Source organism: Grampus griseus (genome assembly GCF_964374135.1).
Source record: "Grampus griseus genome assembly, chromosome: 9".
NCBI classification, from domain to species: Eukaryota; Metazoa; Chordata; class Mammalia; order Artiodactyla; family Delphinidae; genus Grampus; species Grampus griseus.
Genome location: NC_139003.1, coordinates 86,306,228 through 86,330,255, shown reverse-complemented (window position 1 = coordinate 86,330,255; position 24,028 = coordinate 86,306,228). Strand labels below are relative to the sequence as shown.

Here is a 24,028-nt window from a genome sequence, read left to right as displayed (position 1 = left end):
ATTATGATTCCCTTTTGTATATGGGGAGTCCATGACTCACGCTAAGGTCACACCCTGGACAAAGGTAGAAAGAGGTGAGACTCAAATTCAGTTTTGCCTCAATCCCAAACACATAAAACCCTTACATTTTTCAGAATCTTGGAAACAGGAACCAGAGTAGAAGCATAAAGGAATGCAGAGGAGTCCAGAGGGGCTGCTTTTGTGCATTAACGTGGGATTGGTGCGATCTTGCTGGAGTAGAGTGGAGTGGATTGAGAGGAAGTAGGTAAAAGCGAGGTCCCGTGGGTCCACAGTAAGACTCTGCAGCTTGGGTCTGATTTGCTGTGAAGGACAATCTGAGACACAGCACTTGAGTTCAGTGGTTAGTATAGGCAACTTAACAGGAAGTAACCTAATTCTCAACCTCCTGGATGGGGCACAGAAGCAGTTTAAGCACTTTTTACCTCACTGAACCAAAGAATGAAGGCAGCAATACAACCATCTGTGGGAATCTGGGGTAAGCAAAACAGGGGGCCGACGACCCCTGTAGAGAGGGTGTTACTCTACAGATGAGGAACTTTAGACTCTGAGAGGTGAAGTGGTTTTGCTGGAGAACAGGGAGCAGTAGATGAGGGCCCAGTACCAGATCTCATCCCTTATCTGGCCTAGGGCTTCACCCACGGTGCCATAGGTGACACCTCCTGGCTGCCTTTGGCCCTCTTCCTCGCTAGTAACGGTGATATTGACTCCTGTAGCTTTCATTTTGCTTTTCAAATACTCATAATGCATGTGAATAATGTGGGAAAGAGGTTATTAAACAAAAATTTAGCCACGGCCACTTTGCCACTTTGGGATTTGGTGGGGGGTGGTAGGTGTAGGGCAGGGAGAAAATGGGAGACAAGCCAGGTAAACAGCATCAAAAAGGTTCCAATGTCATCACATGGTCCTGGACAAAGTTCTTAATTGCTCTGTGTCACAGATTCCTCACTTGTATCCTGAGAATGATAACAGTACCCCCTTTATAGAGATGTTTTGTTAATGAAATGAGATAATACATGTAAACTACTTATCTCAGTTCCCTCCTGAATGGTTTTCATGTGGTTTATATGCCAGCACTCAAAATACTAGCTATTATCTTATTAAAGGATATGGAGATGATTTATTCCAACATCCAGTGCCATTTTGGGGGTAGCATGATGTCAGGCTGTTCTGTTGATACATGTGTCTTATTTATGTTTTATAATATGGATGTTTCAAACCATTCCACTCTACTCACTGGATTTCCTGGAGTTTAATTTAAACATTCTCATCACAGTTAATGTCACTCTGGTCATTCTCCTTATTGCCGGCAAGCATTTATGACAGCCTTGTACTGTGTACTACCAAAATAATATTACCTTCTCCTGGCTGCTTCCTACAAATGCCTTCATCTTGATGTAATAAAGGCAATGCAGGAGAAAAAATTATTATGTCAAGGAGGAAATTATGATCAACTTTTAGGGTGGTGAGCAAGATACAATTTTTTAATAAGCCAAACCTGAGTAGTGTACAAGATACACTTAATTTGACTCTTTTTTCCCCAGGAACATCCTGATTTTCTGGTTGTAAAACCATTTGGACTCCTCTTGTAGACTTTGTTCTAAAAGTTAAAGCATGTAGTGGTCTTCTTTTCCTGTTCTCAAAGGGAGAAGGGCTGACTGTCTTCATGCAAATCAGTCCGCTTTTGTTGAAAGACTCCGGGGGACTCATCTATGAAACATAGAGTAACAATAAGAAATGCAGTGCAGCTTACTATTCTGCTTTCAGCTGATGTAAGATTGTTTCCCACAGTATTGAATATTAAAATAAATAAGAGTGTTTCATCACAGTGCCAAAACTCCAGCAATGCCTTTGACTGCCTTCAGGGGTGGTGATGGAGGTGGAGAAACTGACTATTCAGTACTACATTATTTTCCAATGATTTTGCACATAGCTAGGGAAAGTGTAAATGAATGCAGAAAGGTGGGACTGATGTACTAAATTTAGGACCAGCAATTACAGACATTGGAGTTCTGAGCTTTTGTTTTTTTCTTTTTCCTCCTCTGTAATTTCTAATATAAAGAAAATACTGAGTAGGGATAGTATAAAAATAATTTGTTAATAATGAGTAAAGATTGTTTTGACAATGTCTAACACTTCAGAAATGTATCTCATTATTCTGACTGTATTAATTAAGGTTTCTTTTTTTTCCCCTGTATTTCAGTGACAATTTCAACAAGCACCTTCTTTGATGGCTTACTGGTGACAGGACTATACACATCTACAAGTGTTCGGGCTTCACAGAGCATCAGAGGGTCCAGTGCTTTTGGATTTGGTAAGCTATCCTGACATAAGAAACCCATGACTGTCTACATTTTATACAGTTACAGGTCTTATTTTTTGAAATATCTGTTTTAAAAGTATTTGACATTTATTATTTCAGAAAAAATAATCTGAAGTGATATTTGTGTGTTTGCTTGAAGTTAGGTGAATTGAAATAAATCATGTAAATATGCAACCAACCATGAGCTTGGTGTTACCGTCTTTCTACCCTCTCTCCGTGTACTACTGCTATTACACTTGGTCCTATGGGGTTTGAGTAGATTCCTGTGTTCTGTCATTTAGGTTGCTGAAATTGGAATTCATTCTGATGCCCATGCATCTATTCAGTAGCCTGTTTTTATAAACAGTTCTTAAAATCCTGAATAGATGAAAAGTGTCACATTGTTTGGCAAGTAAGCATCGCACACAGTGGAAGATAGCAATAATTGTTGAAATGATTACATTCTGTGAGTATTCATAAAATAATGTGATTTAATATTTGAAATACTTATATGGAGTCTTTGTCCTTAAACCAGAGACCTGGAGGGTTACTTAAGTGGAGAGGCAGAAGGCTACATGATGGTCACTGATCACAGAGGATTCTCGATTTGGAAATCTATAGTTTACCCATAATTCGATAAACATGCCGAGCTGAAATTAAGTAGACCCTTTACAGCATCAAAAATGCAAATTTAACATATCAATTTATATAAGACATGAAATCACTGATCCTACTCTAAGATTAGAAAACTGCACAAGACTTCCTCCATTGATGTGAGAAAGACAAAATTGCATTATCTAAAGCAGCCACGTGTTCAACGTTTTATTTTTTCTGGGATACTTATTAAATAAATAAATTTTACCTACTTTTGATATATGAAAGAACATCTCGTCTATGTTGAGTCCCAGCAGAGCTCTGCCCAGATAACTCACTGCTTGATGTCAGAGCAATAATATTGAGGCTGCATTGTTACCCTGCTGGCCCAAGATGAGGTTCACAGCCTCAGGGCTTAAAGGAACCTAGAAGTCATTTAATAATCCTGTTAAAATTATTTGACATTGAGGATTTGCCCCATTTTAGATACCAAATAAGCTTTTATAATCTGTTGGTAACTACTTGTAAGGTCTAATCCTTAAGAAAAAAAATTTAAGTCTAAAAATTCCACTCTTTTAGCCTCACCCTTTCTGTGCTCTGTAGAAGTGAAAGGTCAGCTTACAATCATATATATAATATGTGTACATAAATATATAACATACTACGTGTTATGTTACAATAGGATTTCCAAGTAGGGTTACCAGATTTAACAAATAAAAATGTACAAGACATTGGTTACATTTAAATTTTAGATAAAAACGTTTTTAGGATAAGTATGCAGTATTTGAGATAAGATGTCCTGGGTTCTACCTTAACCCAATTAAATCAAAACCTCTGGGAGCCCGGCTTGGCATTGGCTCCCAGGTGATTCTAATGTTTACCCAGAGTTGAGAACCACTGTACTGGATCAGTCCAGGGTCCAGCATCTTCAGCATCCCTGGGAACTTGTAAATATAGAGTTCCTGGCCTTGCTGCAGACTCAGAGAATCAGATACTCTGGGGGGCTGAGGTGCAGGCATCACTTTTTAATAAGGACTCCAGGTGATTTTGATACACACTAAGTTTTAAGAACCACTCATCTACATTAGTTAAATGGGAGAGACATTATTTAAATAACCATGTAAATATGTAATAGTAAATCTTGCTAGGGGCTAGGCAGGAAAGGTACTGAGTGCTGGGAAAGGGCGTGACAGAGAAAGGAGATCTAGTCTGGAGTAAAATGACATGTAGTTTGGAAAGGCTTTCCTGGGGCAGTGGTATTGAGCTGAGATGTGAAGGATGAGTAGGAATTAGTTCCCTAAAGGTCTGTGGAATGTGGGACACAGCATACCTGAAGAAGAGAACAGTAGATGCAAAGGCCTCAGGGTGGGAAGAGGCTGGCTGTGTTCTAGGAATGGAAAGAAAACCTTGGAGTGGCTGACCTGGGACCAAGAGGGCAAGAGATAAGGCTGGAGAGGACACCAGGGCCAGATCTTTCGAGATCTTAAGCAGAGAGTGCCATTGAGGGTTTTGGGCTGAGGAGATCACTCTGGTGTCAGTGTGGAGAACAAACTGTCGGGTCCAGCAGTGGATGCAGAAAGACTGTTCTGTGGTTAAAGGTCTGATGTGACAAGGCACGGAAGGAGTTCAGGTGCAGGCTGGCATCAGCCAAGCCTGGACTGGAAGGAACATATTAGGGGGGGATAAGAGTGGGCCGTGCAGTCAGGCAGACCTGCTTGCAGATCCATACCCCGAACTTCGTTAGGCATGTGCCTCAGCCACGTTGCTTAACTTCTCTAAGCTTAAGTTCCTCATCTATGAAATGCTGATGACAATGGCAAAATACTCAGTAAAACTAGGTGTTCCAAAATTATAAATCTCGATACCTGAAGCAGCTGCTGCTGAAGTCTGAGCTGAAACCTGAAGTCTCATTCCAGGACTTGCATATACTTCCTTTGGTGGGGGTGAGGAGGAAGCACACAGACACAAACAGGTCTCAGGTGGAATTTTTCTGAAGTTTTTAGACCCAGATGATTGGAGAGGACTTGGCTGCATGAAATAACCATCGTTTACCAAGTTGGAGCCTTTAAATGAGAAAAATCATTAAATATCATTTGTAGTATATTATAAACACATTTTGAAAGAACATATAAAAGGCATGTATCATATTGCCTCAGATTTTAGCTAGTAACCAAACAAACAACTAACAATTGAAAATTGTTAGAAATGATTTAAAGACATTTTCTTTAAGGGTTTTAGGCTTTAAGACATTTTCTGTTGTGACTTTGAAAGCTGTAAAAAGGCAGTTTCACTTAATTAGAATGTATTTTTATTAGCTTAAATTGCATGTAGTCTTCCCATGACCACCAGCCCTAGGATGCAGAGTCTGAAGAGGCTTCTGAACTTGAAGCTCATTGATGGTAGTTTGACCTCCATAATCAAATTCTCAGGTCTCCCACTGGTCACTTGGCATTTTTTTTTTAACATCTTTATTGGAGTATAATTGCTTTACAATGTTGTGTTAGTTTCTGCTGTATAACAAAGTGAATCAGCTATATGTATACATATATATATCTCCATATCTCCTCCCCATATCTCTTCCCTCTTGCGTCTCCCTCCCACCCTCCCTACCCCACCCCTCTAGGTGGTCACAAGGCACCGAGCTGAGCTGATCTCCCTGTGCAATGCAGCTGCTTCCCACTAGCTATCTATTTTACATTTGGTAGTGTCAATGCTACTCTCTCACTTCGTCCCAGCTTACCTTCCCATTCCCTGTGTCCTCAAGTCCATTCTCTACGTCTGTGTTTTTATTCCTGTCCTGCCCCTAGGTTCTTCAGAACCATTTTTTTTTTTAGATTCCATATATATGTGTTAACATACGGTATTTGTTTTTCTCTTTCTGACTTACTTCACTCTGTATGACAGTCTCTAGGTCCATCCACCTCACCGCAAATAACTCAGTTTTGTTTCTTTTTATGGCTGAGTAATATTCCATTGTATATATGTACCACATCTTCTTTATCCATTCATCTGTCGATGGACACTTAGGTTGCTTCCATGTCCTGGCTATTGCAAATAGAGCTGCAGTGAACATTGTGGTACATGACTCTTTTTTGAATTATGGTTTTCGCAGGTTATATGCCCAGTAGTGGGATTGCCGGGTCGTATGGTAGTTCTATTTTTAGTTTTTTAAGGAACCTCCATACTGTTCTCCATAGTGGCTGTATCAATTTACATTCCCACCAGCAGTGCAAGAGGGTTCCCTTTTCTCCACACCCTCTGCAGCATTTATTGTTTGTAGATTTTGTGATGATGGCCATTCTGACTGGTGTGAAGTGATACCTCATTGTAGTTATAATTTATATTTCTCTAATGATTAATGATGTTGAGCATCCTTTCATGTGTTTGTTGGCAATCTGTATATCTTCTTTGGAGAAATGTCTGTTTAGATCTTCTGCCCATTTTTGGATTGGGTTGTTTGTTTTTTTGATATTGAGCTGCATGAGCTACTTGTATATTTTGGAGATTAATCCTTTGTCAGTTGCTTCGTTTGCAAATATTTTCTCCCATTCTGAGGGCTGTCTTTTCGTCTTATTTATGGTTTCCTTTGCTGTGCAAAAGTTTTTAAATTTCACTAGGTCCCATTTATTTATTTTTGTTTTCATTTCCATTTCTCTAGGAGGTGGGTCAGAAAGGATCTTGCTGTGATGCATGTCATAGAGTATTCTGCCTATGTTTTTCTCTAAAAGTTTTATAGTGTCTGGCCTTACATTTAGGTGTTTAATCCATTTTGAGTTTATTAAACTCTGAAGAACCTAGGGGCAGGACAGGAATAAAAACGCAGATGAAGAGAATGGACTTGAGGACACAGGGAAGGGGAAGGGTAAAATGGGACGAAGTGAGAGAGTGGCATGGACATGTATACACTACCAAATGTAAAATAGATAGCTAGTGGGAAGCAGCCGTATAGCACAGGGAGATCAGCTTGGTATTTTGTGTCCACCTAGAGGGGTGGGATAGGGAGGGTGGGAGGGAGATGCAAGAGGGAGGAGATATGGGGCTATATGTTTATGTATAGCTGATTCACTTTGTTATACAGCAGAAACTAACATACCATTGTAAAGCAATTATACTCCAATAAAGATGTACAAAAATAAAATAATATACCTGAATATTGTTAAACAGTTAATCTTCATAAATAATAGAATAGAAAGAAGAAGATTAAATGTCTTTGTAGGTAAATGGTCATTTTTGGAAACAAAAGCACATTAAGTTTTTGGGTATTTAAGTTTAATGTATTCTTTATAATTTAAATAAAACAGAAAAAATTCAATTTGAGTAGGGTATAGGTGAGAAAGTAGAGGAAAAGTCTTATAGAAGACATAGAACATGTAACAGAATTGCTGCTTTTTGGTAGTTTAGTAGTTATAGTAGGATCAGGCTGAAGTAGTGTGGCATTCTTTGATCTAGAACAAAAGAATTATTGAATACATAATCTATCATTAGGCCCTGACTTAACTGATGGACTGTTAAGCAAACATGACTTGTTTGGCATTTTCCCAATATGTCGTGGAATTAGTGTGTGATATGTTTAACTAGCTGTGATAAATAAGGCAAAGTAAAACATATAGTTGAGTCTGAAAAGGTACTTCAGAAAGTTTTTTCTGCTTATAGTTAATTTTAATCATACTGATTACACTAAAGTTATAGCCACTCTCTTTTGAATATAAAATGTGTGTATGACCAGCCAAAATAAGGCCATAATTATCCTTAAGATACTGTGGTATAAATGTAATTCCACTAACATAACTACAGCCTTTTATGGGAAACCAGAATTCTTTAAATCATACCTCACTGACCAAAAATAGACACATGCCTAATAGCCAGAAATACATTAAAACAATAGCTATGCAAAAGATGACTGTATGCCAGCAGTGCATGATTTTAAATACCTCATTTTGCTTGTCAGTATAAGAAAACATGCTGCTCTAGGGAAGTGTGATGTTTAATTACGGGTATCTCTTTGTGTAGCCCAGAAAAAAATGCCTCCCTCTTGTCTTTGGCACTGAATTCCAGCGCAGTCATATAAATCTTCAAGGCTTATTATGGTTGCTCAGTGAAATGCTATTTGAATATCCTTTCATACAAAAATTGTTCCTTTTCCAGACACTGAAATACATTTTACTCAATATTTAGTATTCTGGCTCTAAAAGCATATTACTCAGTTTTTGGTATTCTGGCTCTCTAAAACCTGAGAATCAGGTTTGCACGTCTGATGGGTAGCAGCCACACTTCAAATTGTTAGACCATGCATAAATTAAACTTTTGTTAGACCTTGCATAAATTGCTTTGCAATTCCTAGATAATTTTACTCAGGTAATACATCAGCCATTTTAGCAGTTTTTCACGTAAACCTTTATAACTGCCTATGTGTTTCATTTATTTTTTCTGTAATAATTAGCCATTCGAGAACCAATCATTTGTTAATTTATAAAACTCTTAAAAGGGCAAGACTTGATGGAATCTAAGTTTGGGGAGAAAATGTAGTAAACAGATCCATGATATGTTCTTGGATTCAGTCAATCCTGTCATGTTTTTAGTAGATTAAGTAACTACCATAAAAATTTAATATTTTCAGCATTATCTTTGAAGCACAGTATTAGAACTTAATGATCTGATTTTTTTCCAGTGTGATACGACGGTCTAACTTTAGATGAATAGGGATAGATTTACAAAGCAAAGTAAATATTTTAAGACTTCAAATTTTAGTAAATCTTATATTGGTCACTAGTTAATAAGAATGTGTACTTTACCAGTGGATTTAGATTGTATGTTAATCTTTCATTTCCAGAATGCAAGTTTTTGTTACTACTTTGTTTTATTGTCACTAAGAATAAAAACATAGGGTCTATTTAAGCTAATTTTTGGATATCCTTCACATTAAAACTAACTAGAACTTTTTACAACTTTACTAAGTATCACCAGGACCACTGCATCCCTGGACATTAACTATAGCTCAGTCTTAGGTATCCTGTCTGTGTGACTGAGACATACACGTGTTATGAATACATACACATGTTGAGGCCATAATATCTGTAAAGAAGGGGCAGCCACTAGCAACTTCATTAAATAACATCCTGTATAGTAGTGGTATTTATTTATTAGCTGCAATTAAGTTTAATTACTCAGGTGATCTTGTTAAATTTATTTTGTCTGTCTCTTTACAAAGAAATGCTTTGTAACATACTTGAGGAATTTTAAACACATTGAGGGATTGGAAGCATGATCTTTTATTGGGTATGGTAAATGATCTATAATTAACACGAAGACTATAATTTAATTAAACAAATTACTGTAGTCAATAGTACAAAGAGCATAGTTGACAAGAGATGAAATTGCCATTAATTTTTCCTCTTTATAGGGTATTAGACTAAGTTTGTTCTTTATTCATTCCATCTGGGTATGCCAGCATTACCTTGATTAAGAAATACTGTTATATAGTTTGCATTTGACATATGACAAAGAATTCAGGGATATTTCCCAGTTCCTAAATCTAAAAAGAATCACTAAAAAGAATCACTTACTAGAGTAATGGGCATGATGAATAAAACTGTTGGATTCATTAATCGACAAATTGCTAGAGAAAATGTTGAGGGACATGAGATTTGGGCCAAGTGGAGGAGTTAGTGGAGAAAGGCAGCTCAGTGCAGGGGCCATGACGTGACCTCTGGAGTGAGGCAGCTCCAGCTGTATGCCTGGCCCTGCTTCTTCCTACCTTGGACCACATACTTTCCTTCCCTGAGCTTCAGTGTCTGCATTTGTAGAATGAGGTTGATAAGAAAGGCCAGTTCACAAAGTTGTTAGGTGGGTTAAGTGAGATTATCTATTCAACTGCCTTGTATATATGCTCAAAATAGGTGTTTTTTTTTTAAACACTCAGAAAGAAGTGAGAATTCTTTCTTTGAAATAGGAAACAGAATGACAAGATGCTTCAAGTGGCAGAAGATATGAAAGTGGGAGGTGACATTAATTTGGAGTGGGGGAAATACACCCAATTTTTAAAAATAATTAATAATTAATTAATCGGCTGCATTGGGTCTTCGTTGCTGCGCGGGCTTTCTCTAGTTGCGGCGAGTGGGGGCTACTCTTCGTTGCGGTGCGTGGGCTTCTCGTTGCAGTGGCTTCTCTTGTTGTGGAGCACGGGCTGTAGGCGCACAGGCTTAGTTGCAGCACGGGGGCTCAGTAGTTGCAGCATGCAGGTTCAGTAGTTGTGGCTCGTGGGCTCTAGAGCGCAGGCTCAGTAGTTGTGGCACAAGGGCTTAAGTTGCTCCGCGGCATGTGGGATCTTCCCAGACCAGAGATCAAACCCGTGTCCCCTGCATTGGCAGGCAGATTCTTAACCACTGTGCCACCAAGGAAGTCCTGCACCCAATTTCTTACCCATAGAACTTGGAGCTGAAATGTACCTTGGGTAGAGCCTGGCTCAGCCCCTGCCCCAATGTATAGGTAAGGAGACAAAGCTTAGGAAGGGCAAGTGGTGACTCTGCAAGAGAGAGAGTGTAGGTGTGAAGACTAAAACCAGGTGTTCTGACATCATATACAGTCTCAGATACTTTTTAAAAAAATATAATTCACATACTATAAATTTATCATTTGAAGTGTACTTTTCAATGATTTCTAGTATATTCACAAGGTTGTGCAATGAACACCACTATCCAATTCCAGAACATTTTGTCACCTCCAAAGGAAACCCCATCCCTGTTAGCAGCCACTCCCTATTCCTTCCTCCCCTTAGTCTCTGACAACTACTGATCTACTTTCTGTCTCTATGGACTTGCCTGTTTTAGACATTTCAAGTAGACAGAATCATATAATATGTGGCCCTTTGTGTCTGGCTTCTTTTACTTAGCATGAAGTTTTCAGAGTTCATCCATGTTGTAGCATATATCAGTACTTCATTCCTTTTTATGGCTAGATCATATTCCATTGTATGGATATACTACAGTTTTAAGTGATATACTATATTTGGTAGTGTCCAGATTCTTAAAAGGAGTTAGGGCTGTGCAAATTGGAAAAGTTCAAGGAGGATGCAAACTGAGGTACCACCAGAATCCTTAAATAACTCATCAGCAGCTCTAACAGCTCTGAAGATGCAAATAGCTTCACCTTTTCTATGGTTCAGACCAGAAAATAGTTAGAAATCAAGATAAATTACTCCTTTGCCCTCCTTTCTCCCATTTAAGGGAGATAGGCCACTGTGGCATGTTTTTATCCTATCCCTTTGGCCTCAGTTTAAACCACGGGATACACAAGCTAAGCTGAGTCATTCAAATTTACTAGTACAGGAATTTGGAATTAAGACTCATCAGTCACAGTTCAACAATTCATGAGCTGGATCAAGGCACATGTAAATATTTGGGAGCCCTGTGCAGCCTTCCTCCACAGTGGCTCAGAGGAAGGTCGTGCAGAGAGAGGAGAAGAAGAGAGAGACAGAACGCTGCCTGGGGTATCAGAGCTTTGCAGGCTCTTATTTTAGGCTTTCTTCCCACCAGGCTCAGATATTCTTGGGCTCTAAGAAACAATTAAAAATAGATAACATTTATCAAGCACTTGCTATGTGCCAGGTGTGTTGCAGGTATTAACTCTTTTGATCCTAACAAAAATCCTACTATAATTATGCTCATCTTGTTGGTAAAGAGCCTAAGGTACAGAGAGGGCAGGTAACTTGACCAGGGTCACACATAGGGAGTTGCAAAGCCATAATCCAAACCCGGGTCTATAGCCTGTCATTAAACTCCACTTACAGACCAAGCCAGCTTGAGTTGGTTTCTATTACAACCAAAAAAGCCTTGACTAAAAAAAGGCCCTCTCTGCTTTAGCCCTGCGTGTCCCTAACCCCCATCTCTTCCCAGCCTCCTTCTATTCCTTTCCAGTCACCTACTCTCACCATACACACACACACACACACACACACACACACACACACACACACACACACACACACACACACACACACACACACACACACACACACACCTGTGTAGCAATCATAGTAACCCACACACAGTTTCAAAATCCCAGCTGCTTTAGACGTTGTTGATACTGCTTAGAATTCCTTCTGGCTCTGTCTGCTGGGCAAGCATCCTGCCATCTTTTAGGGCCTCTGTCCTCACTCACCTCCTCTCTGTTCCTCCCTGGTCCCCACCTCATGGAACTCTCTGCTCCTTCCTCCATGCTACACTCTGTGACCTTTACTAGACATCTCTAACAATCTACTGAATTTACTTGTTTAAAAAACCTTTATACCTCTTTGAGGACGAGAGATGGTCTTGTTATTACCTTCACTCTCATGGCATATAACAAGTGCTCAATAAATATTTATTGAATGAATAAACCAAGAAAAATCTTTGAGGCTTCATCGGGTATTTTACTGTTTACTAGCATTGACATTAGTAAATGCATGTATGTGCACAAGTGGACAGGTATGGATAAGAGGGAGAGAATATTATTGTCTTTAAGTTTGAGTGTATTTCTGAATGTGTATATGTATATATAAGTCTATACATCTGGACAGACATTTAAGACTAAAGGAACAAATGTATATTGTATCATCAGAGATCCTGGAGAAATTTATTATCCTGCCTACTACTTTGTTCCTTTCTCTCCTGGAAGTGGCAGGCACCAGTGCCTTCAGATAGAAGAGTGATTGATTAAGTGCCTTCTATAGGATCAAGAGAGTAGAAAGAATGTCAAGAGATCATCCAGTTCATCTTCATATCATAGGGCAAGTCAATCTGAATGATATGTGACAGCTAAGTTCTAATTTTATCTCTTAGATCTTTACAAAAAATGGTGATTCTATAATTTCTTGGGAATATAGTCTAAGAGTACATCAAGTGAGATGATTAAGGAAGGTTTTCTGGTATTATGTGTAATCCTTTGCATAACTTTAACACTTTTTTTTACATAATTGAAAATGGTAGATGTTAGTTTAAAAGTTATTAAGTCCCTTGTTTTCTTTCCTTTAGGCAAACAGCAAACAAATGACAACAAAAAACCAAACAAACAAAAAACCTAAAAGAAACCCAACACTTGACCTATGATTCAATCCATTTCATAGCTCCTGAATAATTTACTTGTCTATTTTCTCTGGACAGTCCACAGATTCTAGGTAGAGGAATTCAGCCCTGATAAGATATGTACCCAGAAACCACTGCAGTTACTTTAAAAATGTATCCCTAAAGAAGAGGAGTTCTTGTACCTCCATTCTCTTTCTTATTCTTACTCAAATCCATGTGCTCAGGAACAGAGTAAACTGGCTGCTCATAAATAAGAACATCAGTAAAGTCACATTTTTAGAGCAGATTCTAATAGAAGTTGCCACTATGCTGTGTAAGTTATGAATTTCGAATTGTTCTGTTATAATTTTGCCTGTTAGTGTTAAAAAATTATTGGCAAAGAGACTCCTCTGCCTTGGCAAGTGTAACCTAATTTTTGTTACTAAAGAAGATATTTGCTTTGAAGACTGAGCACCTAACGAAAAGGATAGAGCACTGGTCATTAGTACTCTAGGTCATGGGGTACTTTCTCATATGCCCAAGTTTTTAAGAATAATTCTGGAAAATAAGTTTCTGTAAATGAGGTCTTACCCCTCACTAGATAAAAGCAGAATTGGAAATACTTTTCTCTCTTTTTCTTAAACAATAAGTTTTAAAACCACTTAGGAATCCTGCGTCTTTGCTAATAAGAGATAACTATTTTCTGTAAGAGTGAGGCTTTTCACAGTATGCTGTCCACTTTAACCGGAGACAAGATTGAGTATATGCTTAAGGGAATAAACTTTAAAACAACTGGTCTAGTGGTCGTTTTGCTTGTAATGTAGTTTCCTCTTCAGGTTTTCCAGTCCTTTTTTGAGGTATCCAGGTAATGATAAATGAGTTTATGTTTCATGTTCACAGTAATTGGTTTATAAATACTCATGAGTAAGGTTGGCCTCTTCTTTCCTGGCAGTTAAACTTGAGAACAACTTAAAATAATTTTACGGTGTTCTTACTTCCTAGAAATAATTCTGATAATTATCTTTGAAGTATTAAAAAAAGTGAAAGTAAATTCTTGGCATTGCTTAGAAAATAGTTCTGGGTACAACATGTGAATCTGAAAACAGATGTAGGAGTCCAATAAAGGCACTTCACCAAATGCCAGTTCTGTTTTCACTCTTGTCTTCTGTTGTGGTTTGTATTCAACCCTCTGATGCTGAGTTTTGCATGTAGCCTCGTAGACATGTAGGCTGCTCTCTGAAGCAAGCACACAACAAATTACTGTTTTCAGGACTCTAAATGTCTGAATGGAAAGATACTTGATAGTGTGGGAGTTGCCATTTTGGAAAACAGAATAGCAAAAATTGTTAATATTTTGGTAAAAGTCCAGACTGAGCTCTCCTCCTGCTTTTCTTCCTATGTGTTTTCATACAGCAGAACCATGTTGTTGTTATTATCTAGTTAATTATGTTATTTCTGGTTCTCTTTCAGAAAGTTCCGCTCCACATGAACTCTAGTAAATAGCAAGTTAAAAGTAAAATAAATGGAGCTATCAGACATCAGGCTCTGGAAAGATGTTTTATTTATCCTTAATTGTTTTCTTTTTAAAATAATTATTTGCATTATGAGATGATTCTTTTTTAACCTGACTTTTAACCTCAATGATCCAATAGCATTTCTAACAATAATAATAAAAATGGAGAGAAATCTGTTACTAATAAAAGAATTCAGGCTTTCTGGCTTTCTGCTTCTGGAGAATGGGACAAATGACCAGCTCTAGAATAATGATGAGGTTGATGAAGTCTATCCCTTAAGCCCCTAGCCTTCCCCTCCGTTTTCTCTTTCTTGCTGTTTTTCTCTTTTTAACAAGGAGATGATAGCCACATCTTAGAATGAATTTTAAAATATTGTGTTAATAGCAGGTTTTCTCACACTGTTTCTTGAAAACATTAGTGTCTCATGGTATGTTAATAGGTCTTATGTGGATAACGAGTAAAAAAGCTTGGAATATGGCTGGTTAAAGAAAGTTACAGTACTTCTTAAAATCTTTAATATGCTTTTGTTTGTTTTTTATTTTTGAGCTATAACTCACATAATATAAAACTTTCCATTTAAGAGTGTACACTTCAGTGATTCTTAGTACATTCACTGTGTTCTGCAGCCATCACCACTAACTTGAAAACATTTCCATCACCCCAGAAAGAACCCTATACCCATTAACAGTCAGTCCCAAATCCCCCCTCCTCCTATCCCCTGGCAACCACTAATCTAATTCCTGTCTCTATAGCTTTGCCTGTTCTGGACATTTTATATAGATGAAATAATGATATGTGTGACCTTTTGTTACTGGCTTCTTTTACTTAACATGTTTTCAAGTTCATCCATATTGAACCGTATTAAACGATGAAGTACTTCATTCTTCTTTATGGCTAGATAGTAGTTCATTGTATGGATATTCCATATTTTATTTATTCATTTATCTGTTGGACATTTGGATTGTTTCCATTTTTGGCACTTTTGGCTATTATGAATAACACTCCTATAAACATTCATATACAAGTTTCTTGTATGAACATATATTTTAAATTCTTTTAAAATTCCACTTAGGAGTGGAACTGTTGGGTCATATGGTAATTCTATGTTTAATTTTTTAAGGAGCTGCTAAACTGTTTTCCATAGCAGCTGCACCATTTTACAGGCCCAGTAGCAATATATGAGGTCTCAATTTCTCTATATCTTTGACAATGCTTATTTTCTTTTTTCTTTTTAGAGTCGATATGAAGTGGTATCTCATTGTGGTTTGATTTTTTATTTCCCTAATGACTAATGATGTTAAACATCTTTTCACGTGTTTATTGGTCATTTATATATTTTGGAAAAAATGTCTATTCAAGGCCTTGACCCATTTTAAGAATTGGATTATCAGTATTTTTATTGTCACATCATTAAGTCTAATGAACTTTTTCACACTGTGAATTTTCAAGAACAGCATATAATAAGCTTACTTTAAAAAAGTTATGTTAGCATGGAGTTCTTTTTTTCCCAAAGGATATCTGTTTACATCTTTCAGAGCTAGTTTTGCATGGGACAGTTTGGGAAGCACTGTTTTAAAGAATAGAGCGTTGTGACTAAGTGGGTTTTTTAAATCCCTGGACTGTAAGGATGGTATAATCTTAGAACATCTAATGTGTTTCCTTTCTGCTCTCTAATTGTCTGAAAGCTAAGAACTGCTTGTGTAATAAAAATGCTAATTTTTAAAGATTAAAAAATGAACAAACATTTTGCCCTAGTGATAAAGGCAACCAAAAGAAAACAAACAACAAACTCATACCATTTGCGAAAGAAGAAAGACAGGCGTCCAATAAATGTGAGCAAAATATTCAACTCATTTCTAATAAAAATGCATTATTAAGGGCTTCCCTGGTGGTCCAGTGGTTAAGACTCCATGCTTCCAATGCAGGGGGCATGGGTTCTATCCCTGGTTGGGGCACTAAGATCCCAAATGCCACCCAGCACGGCTTAAAAAAATAGAGTATACAGTAAATAAATAAATAAAAATAGAGTATACCTTTAAAAATACATTATTAAAGCAATTCTGAGGTATATTTCTTAATTTGGCAAAGGTGTTTAAACTCACATATATTTAATTTTGACACCAATGCTGGAAAATAGCTATTTATTGTTGATGTTGGTGTATACTGGGTTAGTGGCAATATGTAAACAGAACCATTAAAATGTTCATATACTTTGACATAGTTCTTTTAGTTTGGGGAAATCTATTATAAATTTTAAAAAACCAGAAATGTAGACAAAGTTTGATGTATATGATTATTCACCAAAACACTATTTGATAGAAAAAATTTGAAAGTAGTTTAAATGCCCAATAACATGGGAATGATGAAATATGTTAGAGTGTTAATGGGAATAATATGCTGCCATTAAAATTCTATTTTTGTATAATGTTTAATGGCATGAGAAAATGGTTATAGGATAACTGAAACGACTATATATATATCTGTATGTATACATATATATTTGTATGTGGATTATATATACACATACATACACACACACACAGTTTGAGTGTTCACCTTGCTTCCTCCAATACTTAGCACATCTACACGTGCCTATGAAAGAAACTATAGAAACCCTATTGTTTGACATTATCAGTACAGGTATTAAGTCAGTTAAAAGAAATTGGTTAGATATGTTTATTGTTTATTTTCTATGAATGACTAAACAACATAGTTTGTTAAAAGGCAGTCAGTCCCATGCAGAGGGCATGGACTAGGGAGAGGATGAATCGCAGTACTTGTGTGGGTTTTGATAGTAAATACGACGGTCATGTAATAAATTTGCCAATTTTTTTTTTTTTTTTTTTGCGGTACGCGGGCCTCTCACTGTTGTGGCCTCTCCCGTTGCAGAGCACAGGCTCTGGACGCACAGGCTCAGTGGCCATGGCTCACGGGCCCAGCCGCTCCGTGGCATGTGGGATCTTCCCGGACCGGGGCACGAACCCATGTGCCCTGCATCAACAGGCAGACTCTCAACCACTGCGCCACCAGGGAAGCCCATGTGGCAGCATTTTTATACTTAAAAGTTTTCCATTCATGTGTGTAGCCTTCTGATTTTAATATGCCACTTTATAAACAATTGAAATTGCTTCAGACTACTGGATTACACTGTGATAAGCCAAATGGGCTTCAGGACACTCCCTTCACACCAGAGACACATGCCAGAAACCAAACAGATGGTAAACTAGGCAGAAATGACCCTTGGCATTCTCATTAGAGCAGTTGGGGGAATTTTAATGGGTCCGTTTGCCTGGTCCTGTATCTAATACCCTTTGAACTGCCACTTTTTTTTCTTGTTACAAGTCAACAACCACCATGTATATTTTAATAGGGATTATCAAACACAATTTGCCCAGAAGCTGTACAGCCCTCTAATGCTAATTAGCCAAGTTTAAATAATTACTGAGTTCTGGGATAATTGGAAAGAAACAACTGTTTTGCTTGCCAGTGCATAATTACTAATTAACAGGAAGATAAAATATCTGTGTAGCAGTCATGTCTAGAAGAATCTGTTAACAGTTAATTAACTGATGAGTTGGTGCCAAGTCAAGGTTGGTCAAGAAAGTTTACAGATGAACTTCTCTTGTAAAATAAATAAATAAATATACACAGTATGTAAAGATTACATCATTGAGACAGAGCAGAACATGAGTGGAGTTAAAACTGTGAGTTTGGCTTAGCGTTACGGTGCTTAAAGTGGACTGTCATTACATTAAAGAATTAGTTTCTTTGGTTCTAAATATTAAAAACACCAACTGCTGGTTGCTATTCTGCTGCAAACACATAAGATTTGAAGCTTTATTAATATGCTTTTCTCTTGACCCTAATAATTGCATGGGCTTTCTCAGCCTTTAAATATCCTCATGAAATTGGGCCACAGCTTCCTCTGTGTTTTTCGGCTTATTAGAGTTAGAACTTGAGTGCATGAAATGGTTAGCTGGAGATTCACCAAGGAGAAAATAAAAACTTGACTCCCAATTTTCTTTGTTTTTGTTACCGCAGAAGTTACCATTGTGTTACTCTTCAAAAGAATTAAAAAATGCATAGATTAAACCGTTTTTTAAAAGTTAATATTTTTATTAAATAGTATCATGCTTTTAAATATATTTTAAGTTTTTTCGTTTGGACTAGTGAATGAGTGGTTAGTGCCAAGTATATAATACACACTGCTTAAGATTTAAGTGTTTTTTTTTTTTGCGGTACACGGGCCTCTCACTGTTGTGGCCTCTCCCGTTGTGGCACACAGGCTCCGGACGCGCAGGCTCAGCGGCCATGGCTCACGGGCCCAGCCGCTCCGCGGCATGTGGAATCTTCCCAGACCGGGGCACGAACCCGGGTCCCCTGCATCGGCAGGCGGACTCTCAACCACTGTCCCACCAGGCAAACCCCCCACTTCTTTTTTTTAACTCCTATTTTTAGTCCCTCTTCAGTGCTTTATTTTCTCTCCCTCTGCTTCTAGGTGGCTACTCATTTGTTTTTTATTTACTTTTTTATTGAGGTATAATTGACATAACAGTATACTAGTTGCAGATGTACAACATGATGATTTGATATTTATATATATTGTAAAATGATCACCACTGTAAGTTTAGTTAATATCTGTCACCATACATAGTTACACAATTATTTTTCTTGTGGTGAGGACTTCTAAGATCACTCTCTTAGCAACTTTCAAATACACAATACAGTATTAACTGTAGTCACCATGCTCTAACTTACATCCCATGACTTATTTATTTTATAGCTCAAACTTTGTACCTTTTGACTCCCTTCACCCATTTTGCCCCATTTTTTTACATGAAATAGCCAATAGTCTTTATTTTGCACTTCCCCACCCCCCATCCCTCTCCAGAAAGCACTAATGGGTAGATTTGTGCATGTGAAAATACAGTATAAAGTCTTTAGGATGATCTCAAATTAATTGAACAAAAAACATGTATCTCAACATAGATGCTTTGTTTCTCTGTAGGGATGGAAAGGTTTTGGCTTCTAGAACAAGGAGGACAATGAAATACTGCACTCTTGATAGGTTGACTACATTTCCCCAGATTTGCAATATAACATTCATGGCAGAAATGCTCATTTCTCTGACTCCTGCCTCCCTGCCTCTGGTAACCACTGATCTATTCTCTGCATCTATGAGCTTGGTTTGTTTGTTTGTTAGATTTCGTATGTAAATGAGATCATGCAGTATTTGTCTTTCTCTGTCTGACTCATTTCACTTAGTGTAATGCCCTCAAGGTCCTTCTGTGTTGCTGCAAATGGCAAGATTTCGTTCTTTTTTTATGGATGATAACATATATTTATATGTATATATATGTATTTATGGCTAAATAATAACTATTTATATATGATATGTATCACATCTTCTGTATTCATTCATTCATCGATGGACACTTAGGTTGTTGCCATATCTTGGCTATTGTGAATGATGCTGTAATGAACATAGGGTTGTGCATATCTTTTCAAGTTAGTGTTTTCATTTTCTATACCCAGAAGTGGAATTTCTGGATCATACAGTTGTTCTGTTCTTAATTTTTTGAGGAATGTCTCCACTGTTTTCCATCGTGGCTCCCCCAATTTACATCCCCACAGCAGTGTACAAGGGTTTCCTTTTCTCCACATCCTCGCCAATACTTATTCTTTCTCATCTTTTTGATGATAGCCATTCTGACAGGTGTGAGGTGACAGCTCATTGTGATTTTGATTTGCATTTCCCTGATGATTAGTCATGTTGAGCATCTTTTCATGTACCTGTTGGCCATCTATATGTCTTCTTTGGAAAAATGTCTATTCAGGACCTCTGCCCATTTTTAAATCAGATCGGGTTTTTTTTCTGTTTTTGCTATTGAGTTGTATAAGTTCTTTATATATTTTTTGGTATTAACTCGTTACCACATTTGCAAATATTTTCTCCCATTCAGTGGGTTGCCTTTTCATTTTGTTGTTGGTTTCCTTTTAGTCCCCCTTTTCAGTGCTTTTACTTATTTTCTGTGCTTCTGCTTCTAAGTGGTTGCTCATTTCTTTCAATTCTCTGTTCCTTTTTATCCTTCCTTTAGTCTTGTATTTCTCTTCTTTCCTCCCTGCCCCCACTTTTCTTCCTCTCTTCAGTGTGTCTTTTATGTTGGCATGAACTCACTTTCTACTCTTGTCCCCTCATCCCTTCCCTCATTATGTAAGCAGCATTTACTCACTTGGATTGTCCAGAGTGATAGTATTTAGGTTCCTGGCTTTTTTTTTATAATCAAGCAGAGCGTGGCCCATATTTACAGCATGTCAGGAGCAGAGCAGTTTATGAAGGCACATCAAGAAGAATGCAGAGAAATGGCAGCCCTAGGTGAAAGGCTGAAATTGTGAGACCTTGTCAGGTGATTGGTCATAATGTGAATAAAAAAAGTATACTTTAAATTACATTTTATTTTATTTTATTTTTTGTGGTACGCGGGCCTCTCACTGCTGTGGCCTCTCCCGTTGCGGAGCACAGGCTCCGGACGCGCAGGCTCAGCGGCCATGGCTCACAGGCCCAGCCGCTCCGTGGCATGTGGGATCTTCCCAGACCGGGGCACGAGCCCGTGTCCCCTGCATCGGCAGGTGAACTCTCAACCAGTGCGCCACCAGGGAAGCCCAAATTACATTTTAAAATAACAAATATATTATAAAAGTATATTTTAAAGTATATTTAAAACTATTGAATAAGGTTTTATGCTCCTTGTTCATAATTTTTCTTTCAAATATTTGAGATACCTTATGAATTCCAAAGTACAAAATATCACAAATGTGTTAGTCCTCTATAATTTTTAAAGACTTCAAAACAAACCTGAGAAGAGTTGGTTGTGATCTGATAAAGAGTTACCCCAGTTCCCTAATACACATCTAGAAAATGAATCTTCACATGGCTGTGGTGAAAACTGAGTGTAATTATAGAGATAAACTACCTAGTATATAACATGTACTCTCAATGATTGTTTTCCCATCTCTGCTTTCACCCTTTAAATTTGCTAATGAATCACTAGGTTCTGTCATATATACCTGCAAAATATTAGTGGCTTAAAACTAGAGAATTTATTTCCTAACTTGTGTATCGGTCCATGGTGGGTGTTTCTGGTCAATATGGAGGGTTTGCTCCACAGACTCATTCAGACCTGAATGACTGACAGAGGCTCTGTTATCTTCTTAAGGCTTCTAAGGTTACCTTGGGCATCAGTTGCCAGCTGATAGAAGAGAGAAAGCAGAGTAAAGAAGGTACAGTTACTTAACTGCTTTGGCCCAGGGATGATACATCACTTCTACTCACATTCCCTGAGTGAAAACTAGTCATATGGCTTCACCTGGATACGATGAGGTTGGGAGGAGGCATACTGGACGACGTAGTTCTAGATGGGGCAGCTGCTTCTCAGCAACAGTTCTGTCCTGTGTCAGGGGGAGCATGACTCTTGGTGGACAGTGAGATGCTTCTTACCCTTTACTCCACCGCACTATATTCTTCCTTCCTCTCGTTCACTCTGTTCCCCTGGGTTGAAGCAAGGGAAGCTAAGGTGCTGGTGAGAGAGTGTCCAGGGTTCAGATGACGTGATGCACAGTGGGTCTGAACTGGTTGAGAAAGCAGCTGAGACCTGGAGGGTCCTAAACATGGGCATTAGCAAGAGAAGTAAAGGAATCAGAGGGCTTGATGAGGTTGTAAAGGCAGTAGGTATTTGTTGAATAAATGACTAATGAATAAACAACAAGGTAGGGGTAAAGTAGTAAGAACGGGAAGAAGAGGAGCATTTGGTCAGAGTTGGGATGTGAGGAGCTAATACTTCACAAGTAGAATAATTCCAGGTGAGGGAAAGGTCCAACGTATCCTTTGAAGTACTGCTGCCACGGAGTGACTGGCGTTGAGTTCGCTGTAGAGCTGGGAGGAAAGGCTGTAAGATGTAGTGCTAGAGGGAAGACTACTGAGCCTGATGCAAAGTCACTGGACACCCATTGCAGATAAGTCTCCTGCCTCACCAGCAACATTACTTACCACATATAGCACAATGAGATGAGAATCACCATCCCAATCAGCACATTTGTAGGATATGCTACAATTTACAAACCAGTGTCAGGCACGTAATCCCACTAACATAAGCTGGAAAGTGTCTCAACTGAACACAGTGTTGTTTTCAAGATGCAAGGGCACTTCTTATTCTAACTCAGGCAGAGTGGCTAAGGAAGACTTTTTAGAGCCACATGAAGGACGGCTCAGTTAGATCAGTGGTTAATTTCTTCTCAAGCAAATAAAGACTTTGATGGAATTTCACTTTCAATTGCTACTATCCATTTCTTGATTCGGAGAGAGAATGGGACTCAAGGATCATACCATTTTCTGTAGTGTTTAGGGAGCTTGATTGCTTAAATACCAAAAGGGTCTTGGTCTCCCCATAATAGAGTCTCACAGTGTGGATCCCAAGGACAGTCCTCTACAGGTTGATAGACATATTGTGCTAAAGCTACAATGAGATGAAATGACAAAGTCTCATTTAACTAGAAAGAAAAATGATTAAAAAACAGTTCTGAGTGCCATCCACTGTGCCCAAGCAGATCCAAGACATGGGTACAGCTGCAGTGCATAAAAGACACGGGGAGAGGAAAACCAGAGGCACAGGGGCCAGCAGAGTGCCCAAACTATTGCCAGAAGTGCCATGGAAGGGACTGGTGTAAAATCAAGGAAACAAAAGAGAATTGAAGGGTACATCAACAAAAAGTTATAGAATTGAAAATAGAATTGAATTGTGGTAACTTCTTGTCCAGAGCTTAGAGAAGCCCACCCTAAAAGTGCCAGCTAAGTCAGTGTTAGAAAGGTCACGTTTTTCGCTGGCACAAACTCTGTGCGGTCCTACCTACTTGGAGAAGGCTGGGAAAATGTTTCTTATGCCAGGCCGTTAGACAAGGATTTGGGGGTTAGTGCATCTAATAGTGCCTCATTCCTCTCCAACGAGGAAGCACTTGAGTCTTTGTAGATAGCTGCAGAAAACGTACCCATCTGAGAGAACCTTCACCAATTTTTAGAAAGTCATCCCCATTTGTTGTCTGTGTCTGCCTGCCTGCCTCTCTCTGTCTGTCTTCCTCTCTCTTTCTTTCTCTCTTAATCTGTCTTCATGAGGTGGAGAGAATAAGATAACTCCTGGAAAGATGTACTGACTTGGGGGGAGCCTCTGACTCCGTTTAAGCCTGATCCTGTCAGTAATGACTGAAGAATGAGAAAAGCAAAAAGGGCCTCCTTCACCAGGCCTTTCTTCACTAAACCCTCTTGATGTTCAGAAATATAAAATTTTATATGGCTTTTCATACTTTCTATGCGTTGTGCACTTTAGCTCATAAGTTACATGTTCGATTCTTGGCAGCATTCTCAAAAGAGAAATAAGGGTGATGGCCCTCAGTCCTCTGTCGTTAGTGCTCTCCTTGGGTGGAATCGGCTGCCTACTTGCTAGCAGCATTCCCATGTAGCTCAAGAGCGGCCAGCAAAGCTAATAACCTCCTAAAGGTGTGAGGTCAGAAAG

At 38.4% G+C, this 24,028-nt stretch overlaps 1 protein-coding gene across 1 annotated transcript in view; it reads left to right on the top strand.

Moving 5' to 3' along the window:
- Positions 1-24,028, top strand: part of RELN (reelin) — a gene marked incomplete at its 5' end in the record, with an annotated part of 523,328 nt that overhangs the window by 77,096 nt on the left and 422,204 nt on the right. Inside the window, one exon of the mRNA XM_082662360.1 lies at positions 2,222-2,332. Within this exon, the coding sequence (XP_082518486.1) occupies positions 2,222-2,332 (111 nt within the window). The remainder of the gene's footprint in view (positions 1-2,221; positions 2,333-24,028) is intronic.